Source organism: Narcine bancroftii, chromosome 3, assembly GCF_036971445.1.
Source record: "Narcine bancroftii isolate sNarBan1 chromosome 3, sNarBan1.hap1, whole genome shotgun sequence".
NCBI classification, from domain to species: domain Eukaryota; kingdom Metazoa; phylum Chordata; class Chondrichthyes; order Torpediniformes; family Narcinidae; genus Narcine; species Narcine bancroftii.
The window spans coordinates 287,604,559-287,614,798 of NC_091471.1; the positions used below are offsets into that span (position 1 = coordinate 287,604,559).

At 43.1% G+C, this 10,240-nt stretch overlaps 1 protein-coding gene across 7 annotated transcripts in view; it reads right to left on the reverse strand.

The window, feature by feature from the left end:
* LOC138758912 (cyclic AMP-responsive element-binding protein 3-like protein 3) overlaps positions 1-10,240 on the reverse strand; it is an 83,100-nt gene that overhangs the window by 20,238 nt on the left and 52,622 nt on the right. For 6 of the 7 annotated variants that reach the window (XM_069928520.1, XM_069928517.1, XM_069928518.1 and 3 more), the window contains 3 exons: positions 8,351-8,633; positions 1,953-2,062; positions 232-342 (listed from right to left, as the gene is read on the reverse strand). In XM_069928520.1, coding sequence (XP_069784621.1) covers positions 232-342; positions 1,953-2,062; positions 8,351-8,633 — 504 coding nt within the window. The remainder of the gene's footprint in view (positions 1-231; positions 343-1,952; positions 2,063-8,350; positions 8,634-10,240) is intronic. The other variant, XM_069928516.1, reaches the window with a different exon arrangement.

The following is a 10,240-nucleotide window of genomic DNA, read 5'->3' on the forward strand; positions in this document are numbered from 1 at the left end:
CGGTGGACCACCTTCTTTACATGACCAACTACAATAGCATACTCTTAAGTTACTCCAGTACAGAAAGGATAGATAAATAACATTCACAGTTACAGTTAGTGGAAGGAAAAAATGTGGTGTTTCAATAGTGCAGACAGATCTGGAGTAGTTTAAGGTTAGGGTAGTAAGAGGAGGTTCAAGAGCCTGATAGCCATGCATGTTCTCGGTGGAGACAGTAAGACATTGGCCTACCTTAGTCAATGGCAGCTGTGATGGAAGTGTGACCCCTTCTTTCACCAGTAACTTCTTCTCATCATCATTGAGCACCAGCTCCCTGGCAAGGTGTAGCTGTGATTGGTGCTGCTAAAGAACAAGGGGGAAAGTCAGAAGAAATTCAGGTGGAGAATCTCAATTATGAAGGGAGGCTGGTTAGATGTGACTTGTTCACCTTGTGGATGTACAAAATTATAAGGGGCAGATATAGGGTACTCAGTGAGGAACTCTTCCCCAAAGCAGAGGTGTCTATAATTAGAGGGCACAGCTTTAAGGGAAGGGCAGCAGGTTTCATATAACATATAATAATTACAGTACGGAAACAGGCCATCTCGGCCCCTCTAGTCCGCACCGATTCTTGGGGGATAAATCATTTTGTGTAGTGGAATGAATTAGAGGAGGAACATTTTCACCCATCAGGTGGAACATTGTGCCTGACAGAGTGGTGAAGGCAGAGACTCTCATAATATTTGGAAAGTATCTTGAACCATGAAGGCACATGAAGGTATGGACCAGGTGCTGGTAAATTGATGGGCATTTGATATGAAGCATGGACATGATGGGCTGAAGGGTCTGTTTCAACTCTACACAAACTGAAGAGAGACCGTCAACAACAGCAAAGGATAGCTCAGATTGCTGTATGTCCAGATGCTTAGTCAGAATTGACTATGGACACTCAATACCGACACATTATGTCTCCCAAACATCAGTGACATACCGATCAGATAAAGGAGGAGTCTACAGCTTCTAAGAGAACTAGGACAATCCATAAAAATAGTGGAGGGATTCAGCAGGTCAACATTTTGAGCCTCTGAGACATTGACTGCCTGTTGGTTTCCATGGATGCTTTTGTGCATCACTAGCTGGATAATTCACTTTCATAATGGCCTGGAGATAAAGGTCTCAGGCTGGACTGGGAAAGTCCCCATGAACTTCTTCAACAGGGCCCTCTTTACATTGACCAGAAAGGAAAGTCACTCGTTTCTCTGAAGAACAACATCTTGACCTGGGAGCACTCCCCATGTTCTCAGGTCTCTGATCACAAATCCACAAACCTCAGATTTGGAAGTTAGACCAAGACTATCACTTGTGCCAATGTCTTCCAAGAGAATTCTTCCCTCCTATGGGCCACAGTAGTGGCAACAGTGATACATACCAGTTGGAGAATGAATGTGACAATGTACAGGAATGGAATGTATGAATATGACACTAAGGATGTGATAAGACTCTGTACAGTTTTCCTTTGTAAATGATTTTATTCTGAATAAAGTTCATTTTTGGAAAAATAACTGTTTCTATGAGAATAGGTTCATACACTGTCAATATATTTTATAAGGATTTAATATTCCCTGCATCATTAAATATTTAGTTTAAGTAAGAGCATTTACTAACAGTCTTTTTTGTAGTTAGAATTTAACAATGTATTGATTAAGAAGTCAGCAGGAACCAAACAGGATAGATTTGCAGTTGAAATTTGTGAAGAAGCTTAGGTAGTTATAATGCAGCCTATAACATGCCATTCAATCCAATGTGTGTGCACTAGCTCAATGCAAAATTAGTCTCACATTTACATTCTATTCACACTTACATCAAAATTAAGTTCTCACTCAACCTTATGATTAAACTAAACAGTGTAAAATAAATAAACACTTCACTTCAGGTTCAAGTGTTCATTCCCAGCAACATTCCCACAGACTCACTTTCTCTGCCATGTTTGACAGCAGCAGGTCCTTGACAGTGACTGCGAGGAAATTGTTGGAAGTTGGGATGGTCTGTGCTCCTTCCTCAAGGAGTTTAGTGTTCCAGTCACCTGGCAGAAAAACAAATCAAGGTTTACAGAGCCATGAGAGGAATCGATCAAATTGACACATAGAACCTTTTGCCCACAGTAGGGGAATTGGTAACCAGAGGACATAAGTTTGTGGGGAGAGGGAAGATGGAAGATTACCCTCAAGAACCTGAGGACAACTTTTTTTAAAAAAAATTTTTAATTTAAAAACACACAGTGTGGTGAGTGTACGGAACGAGGTGCCAGAGTTGGTTGAGTCAGGTACAATGGCAACTCTTAAGAAACATTTGGACATTAACATGGATAGGATGGGTTTAGAGGGACACGGGCAAACGCAGGCAGGTGGGATGAATGTGGGTGAGCCATTTTGTTTGGCGTGGGCACTTTGGGCTGAAGGGCCTGTTTCCTTGGGTACGACTCTTTATCCAGGATTTCAGTGATTCCTCAGGCGACAGAAAGCACAATGCAAAGACAGAAAATTGTATTTAATGCAACAAAGCATCCCAGGGCACATCACAGGTAAGGTTTCCTAAATATTCATTCCCTCTGCTGCCAGCACATGATAGCTGCAGTGTGCACCATCTATAAAATTCATGAAAGTTACTCACCCAAGCTATGTCTCAGCACCTTCCAACCCTGCAACCTCTCCCAGCAAGAATGACAAGAGCAGTAGATTCATAGAAACACCACCAAGTTCTGCCCCATCTTGATTTGGAAGGTACATCACGAGTCTTTCATCATCAACAAATTTAATTCTCTTCATTTTGTGGGAGTACCTTCATCTGAAGGGCCTGAGAGGTTCATGTCACTATTACCCCTTTCACACAGCTCTTAAAAGACAGGAATTAATTGCCTTTTAACCATTTCAATTCACTGTGTAAATGCAACGAACGCAGGATGGGGGGGTCATTTTAACCCTGACAAGGTGGGTATTGTCAGAGCTGATGCACTTTACTTTAGCTCCTGACCCTGTTTTTCTTGATTCAGTGTGAACGACTTGATCTGGCTTTAAACATGAGTCGGTCGCACACCAATTAAGTGGGATCTCTGTGTAAAAGGGATACTTGAAACTCTTCTAGGATTCTTAACAGTGTGGAAAGGATTCTTCACAATTAACTGAGAGACCAAATCCATACATTTCTCAAGATTGTCGCGCAGGTTGATATAGTAGTTAAGAAGGAGTATGGCATGTTGGCCTTCATTATTCAGGGGATTGAGTTCAAAAGCCATAGGTAATGTTGCAGCTCTATAAAATTCAGGTTAGACCACACTTAGAATATGGTGTTCAGTTCTGGTCGCTTCATTTCAGGAAGGATGTGGAAGCATTGAAGAGGGTGCAGAGGAGACTCCAACTTGCCTGGGTTGGAGAATATGTTCAATGAGGCAACGTTAACAGAGGTAAGGCTTTTCTCTTTGGAGCAAAGAAGAATGAGAGGTGACTTAATGGAGATCTACAACATTATGAGGGGCTTAGAGAGGCGACTGCAGCAAGCACCAGAAGACATCTGTACAAGGTGAGGGGAGGAATGTTTAGGGGAGCCATCAGGGATAAGTTTTATTTTTACATTCGCAGAAAGCAGTGGGTGCCTGAATGCATTGCCAGGTGTCATGGTAGATGCTGATAAAATAGGAACATTTAAAAGACCCTTAGACAGGCACATGGATGCAAGAAAAACAGAAGGTGATGGGTCTGAGGTAGAGAAAGTTTAGATTGTTGAGTAGGTTTATTCAGATCAGCACAATGACATGCGCTGAAGGGCCAGTACTGTGCTGTAATGTTCCATATTCTAAGTCACCACTACTTTCTCAAAGGAAGCCCTGGATGGCAATAAATGGTGGACTCAGCAGAAAACATTAGGGTTGCAAAAATGATTGAGATATTTGATATGAGGCGCTGATGAAAGGCTCTTACAAAGAGTAGAAGTGAAAGGAGAGGGAGGCAGCAAAGACACAGGGTTTAGGGAAGGAATTCCAGAATAAGGTTGCAGTGCTATCGATCAACCACATTAGACTGAGAGTGGTGATTAATAGGCCTTAATCACCTTAAGAAATCAACACATCTCACATGTTGCTGGCCCTGCCGGTTCCAAGGCAGGTATTGAGGGAGGAGTTTGGGTGTAACAGCCTTTATAGGGATTTCCAGGAGGGAGGAATCACAGGTTCAGGGGATGGGCCAGCTCATATAATACATACATACAGTGGTTGCACCACAAAGGTCTGAGTACAAGACCACAGGATGGGGGACATAGAATGGTTGATGGGGTTGAACAAACATACCGTGGATCTGTAGGAGACCCATAGACAAGGTTCAACTAAAGATCTCCCTTGAAATGAACATGCTGGACTAAATGGCCTGTCTTCAAGCGATTCCATCTCTATCTCTGTTAACTTGCTATAAATCCAGTTTGATCAAATGTCATGATCAATCTTATCACTTTGTCTTTGCCATGTTTTCTGTGAATTTTAAATCAAAAATGACACTGGAGAATGACAGCTCTTTTCTTGCGATGCCTGGATTGCACATCAAACCAAGCATTTTACTGTATCTTGGTACATGCAACAATAAACTAAATCAAGCGAGATACAGCCTGCATTCATACAGCACCTTTCAGACTACAGGAGAGCCCAAACAACCTTACAGAACCTGAATTACTTTGGAAATGATTTTGCAACAGCAACCAAAGCCAACAAAGACCAAAAAGATCAAAACTCAAATGGGTTGAAGATTAAATATTAGACAGTAAAGTGGAAGAACTCCCCAGCTCTTCCTAGAAAAAGTGCAATAGAAACTTTCCTATCTGCTAGAGGAAGAATAAGGGGGCTTCAAAAAAAAGTACTTGGGTTCAGGTCCAATGTTTTTAGTGGTTCTGTAACCAGAAATATAGACGAAGGGCAGGAAAGCTTCTGATGGCATGTTACGTTGAGGAATTCATATGACGGATGTGGCCAGGGCTGGTAAGAAATAAACTCAGTACTTCTCTGCTGTCAGGAATTAGTACAGAGAAATGGACTCACTGCGGACAGTACCAGTCTGAGATCTTTGTTAAATTTCCAGGATTCTAGATCAAAATAATCAATATTGCGCCCGGATTTCATGTTTGTGTGGGCATTATACACTTTTTTAAAAAATGGCCTCCCTTATGACTGCTTCAAGTTAGAAGTCTGGTCTGTATTCAAGGATTCAGCAAAGAACTTTAGTGAATACATGACATTTCTGCTCTCACCTCGCAAAGTTCCTTGGTGTGCGTATAGCAGATGACCCATCCTGGGCATGTAACATCTCCTCATTAGTCAGGAAGGCACAGGAGCACCTACATTTCCCAAGGAAGTTGAGGAGGGCAAGACTACCAGTTTCATTCCTGACAACATGTTACAGTTAAGAGCATACGATGGTTGCACCATTGTGCAGTGTGGTAACTGCAAAGCATCAGTCAATACAGAAGATCATCAACACATCCGAAAAGATCACTGGGGTCTCCCTTTCTCCATTGTTGAAATTCGCTAGAAGCATTGCTTAAATAGGGCTCAAAGAATTATTGAGCACCCTATCCATCCTGGACATAGTATCTGTAAGGAGGTACAGGAGCATCAAGATCAGGACTGCCAGGAGAGGAAATAGCTTCTTCCTGCAGTCAGTGAGATTGATGAGCAGTAAACCAGTAACCTTGGTGTCTCTTATAAATGAAACAATTGTTCCAAAATATTTATTAAGTTTTTGCATCACATCTTTATGTATATTTGTTATTTATTCTGTGCCGTGTATTGTGTGTTTATGCAAGTGCACCGTGGTCCAGAGAAATCAGCCAAATGACAATAAACTCAAACTTGAACCTCCCCCCCCCCCCCCCCCCCCACCCCCAGGCAGAACAAGGACAGAGCTCTCCCACTCCAACAGCCTCCACAATGGACACATTATCTTGCAACTCTATATCCTCTGACACTCCTCCCAACATTAGTGTGATCCCACCACTAGGGGGATCTTCAACTCTATCTGCCATTCATAGGGATCAGTCTCTCCCTGGTCCTCTTCTCGCTTCCACCACAGATTTTGCAAAACCTATCAAGTGCAAGTTTATTGTCATCTGACTGTACATACACAACTCAACAAAACAATGTTTTTCCAGACCACAGTCCACGCACATACACACTCGTTACACATCACATAATAATCACATATACACAGAAAGAAATAATATAAATATATATCAATGTTTTAAGATTATTTACTCAGTTACAGGATACTGTTCATCAATCTCACAGCCTGCAGGGAGAAGCTATTTCCCAGCCTGGCAGTCCTGATTTTGATGCTCCTGTACATCTGACCCTACATCTATCTCCCTCCTCATCTCCATCCAACGCAGACAGTCCTTCCAGGTGAAACAAAGCTTTGCCTGCACGTCATCCAACCTGAGCTACAGTGTGGCCTCCTCTACATCAGTGAGCATAAACACAGATTGTATGATTGCTTCACCAAACACCTATAGGTTCAAGCTAGAACTCCGAGAAACTAAACATTGCAATTCCCCTCACCATTTCCACGCGTACATATCTGTCCTCGACCTCATCTGGAGTGAGGCTAGATATAAACTTGAACAGCAACACATCACATTCCTCATGGACAGCCAACAGCATAAACATTGATTTTCCATGTTTAAAAAAAACCACTGGTTCCACTGCTGCTATTTCTTCTTGACCTACTCCCATTCTTACTTTCCTCTCTTGCCTTCCTCCCCACCAATCACTCCACCTTTCCCACCTTCTGTCAAATACCCTATCACCTCTTAGCCCCTTCACAGCTTCAACTCAGCTCTTTCCCCCCCCCCGAAATATTGACTCGCCATCTCTCCATAGACGCTGCCTGACCTTTTGAGTCTCTCCCTGCTGCTCCACGTTCACTGTAAAAATGGTCACCTGCTGCCACCTTGTGTTAATGTGGCATCAAGGTCGAATTGAGCCTTTTGCTTTCCCTGTGGTGTTGCAGCAAAACCATAATGACCTTTTGATGCCTTTCATCAATTTGGGTGGTCAGAAGCAGTAGGAGCAAACATTAGTGTGCATGGACAAATCAATATGGAGGTGAGGCCAAAGGGCATTTTTCTGTGCTGTGTAACTCCATGAGTGTAAAAATTTCTACTTTTGAACAGCAGTCAGTAGGAAGCAAAGTCGAGAAATCTCACAGGGAAAGCTCCCATAATCATCAATAAGAAAATGAGGCTATAATTTCTTTGTGATGTCAGCAGAGGGACAGCCATATCTTCACTGCTATTCTGGAAAGAGTGGGACCCTACCAGGCACCTGGCTGAGAGAAGGGACATCAGTTTAACAGCAACATGTCTTGTCGTGACACAATCCATCAGTATTGTAAGGCAACAAACCCCAGTATAGAACTTGAAGCTGTATCCTTACAATCTCTGTCCACCCAGTCACAGTTGTAGGCAAGTGAGTGAAGAAATTCCAGCCAGTGAGAACAGAAGAAAGAATATAAAGTATGAGAAATCAGACTAGGATATTCATCCTTTGGAGCTTGCTCCATCCCTCAAGGTAGTCACGACTGATCTTTGTTCAATACACAGAAGTTGCTGGAGAAACTCATCAGGTCACGCAGCATCCACGGGAAGTCAACGTTTCAGGCCTGAGCCTTTCTTCAGGAGCCTGAGGTTCAGGTTCTAAACTTCGACTGTTTTTTGCTTTATGTCAATTTTTCCAGGTTAGTTTTCATGACTTACGTAAAAAGACACTCAGTTCACTTTTCAACATCAATAGTAACCAATCTCTCAACATTTCCATGAAAGCAAAGTGATGTGAGGGGTCAGATTTCTTGCATTTCCTAGTGTGCATTCAGACACCTGAATGAATCTTGGAGCAAGGTTGCAAGGAATTCCCATGATTTACAAGAAAAAGATTATTTTGCACTAAAAACATAAAAAATGGATTGTGAAATAAATACAGGGAGTGCTGAAAACACTCAGCTGTTTGAACAGCAGCTGACGAGAAAGAAGCAACCCTTTCACATCAATAACTGTTCATCGGAACCAGGGAGCACACAAAAGAGGATGCCTGTGATGGTGACACTTCGATTCTGGTGAAAAGACCTGAAAGTTCTCTTTGATTCTCTCCACAGATGCTGACCTACTAATATTAATTTAAACTCTGGCATTCTTCCAAAACCTCAATCTGAACCAATTACACCCCACAAATCCTATCCAAAAGGGACATGGGAAAACAACAGGTTAATATCTTGGGAAAATACCAGGGAGACTCCTACTTAGTTCCCAGAGGCGGCAGTTAGAGAGCAGCTGTGTTTCTCACCAAAGCTCATTGAGAAATCCGCATCTGGGTATGTCACATCTGGAGCTCCTGGACAAGGGTCTGGCCGCCAAGACTCTGGCCTGGGGTGAAAGGGCAGCTCCCTGTGGAAACCCTCAGAATGGCAGGGGCTGTTGGATGGCTGCTGTGGACTATCCAGCTGATCAGACAGGAGGTCTTCAGATATCCCACTGTCGCTGCCAGATGAGGACCAGAGTGGGGAGCCAGGGACAGCTTCAGCCAGGATTGAGGACAGGATCTCTTCACTACTTCTCCCACTGTGCGTCTGTGACAAAGGAAGGAGCTTGACATGAGACAAGATTATCCATCTTGAGACAATTCCTATTTACCTGTGGAAATAAGTGTGTGTGTTTGTTTATGGTGGGGGTGGGGGGGGGGGTTATTTTCTGTGTATGAAGTTATCCAAGTTACGATGTTTTGTGATGTGACATGATCCGGGATGGAAATGCTTCAAGACACAAAAATAGAAAATGCTGGAAATACTTAGCAGGTCGAGTTGCATCTGTGGGAAGAGAAATCAAGTCAAATTTTAAGATGTAAAGCTCATCGACAGATCATTCTGACAAAGGGACTTTGATCTGAAACATTAACCCTCTTTCTTTTCCCACATATGTGGTCTGACTTGTTGAGTATTTTCACTACTTTCTCTTTTCATTTTCAATTTCCAGCATCCACAATTTTTAAAATAATTTTTACTGGAATGTTTTGTATGTATGTTTCAATGATCTGTGTGTGAAAAATCCACCTTTTCAACACCGACCCAAGTTACCACCTTGTGCATCTGGGAGAGATAACCTGGGCTGCCACACTCTTTGATTGTGGGTAAAAATACTGGCCTGGGTTACAGCATTGACTCTGGCTGTGACAGTGTGTGTGTGTGTGTGTGTGTGTGTGTGTGTGTGTGTGTGTGTGTGTGTGTGTGTGTGTGTTACAGCATTGACTCTTGCTGTGACAGTGTGTGTGTGTGTGTGTGTGTGTGTTACAGCATTGACTCTTGCTGTGACAGTGTGTGTGTGTGTGTGTGTTACAGCATTGACTCTAGCTGTGACAGTGTGTGTGTGTGTGTGTGTTACAGCATTGACTCTTGCTGTGAGAGTGTGTGTGTGTGTGTGTGTTACAGCATTGACTCTTGCTGTGACAGTGTGTGTGTGTGTGTGTGTGTTACAGCATTGACTCTTGCTGTGACAGTGTGTGTGTGTGTGTGTGTGTTACAGCATTGACTCTTGCTGTGACAGTGTGTGTGTGTGTGTGTGTGTGTGTGTGTGTGTTACAGCATTGACTCTTGGTGTGACAGTGTGTGTGTGTGTGTGTGTGTGTGTGTGTTACAGCATTGACTCTTGGTGTGACAGTGTGTGTGTGTGTGTGTGTGTTACAGCATTGACTCTTGGTGTGACTGTGTGTGTGTGTGTGTGTGTGTGTTACAGCATTGACTCTTGCTGTGACAGTGTGTGTGTGTGTGTGTTACAGCATTGACTCTTGCTGTGACAGTGTGTGTGTGTGTGTGTGTGTGTGTGTGTTACAGCATTGACTCTGGCTGTGACAGTGTGTGTGTGTGTGTTACAGCATTGACTCTGGCTGTGACAGTGTGTGTTAGTGTTACAGCATTGACTCTGGCTGTGACAGTGTGTGTGTGTGTTACAGCATTGACTCTGGCTGTGAAAGTGTGTGTGTGTGTGTTACAGCATTGACTCTGGCTGTGACAGTGTGTGTGTGTTACAGCATTGACTCTGGCTGTGACAGTGTGTGCGTGTGTGTGTTACAGCATTGACTCTGGCTGTGACAGTGTGTGCGTGTGTGTGTTACAGCATTGACTCTGGCTGTGACAGTGTGTGTGTGTGTTACAGCATTGACTCTGGCTGTGACAGTGTGCGT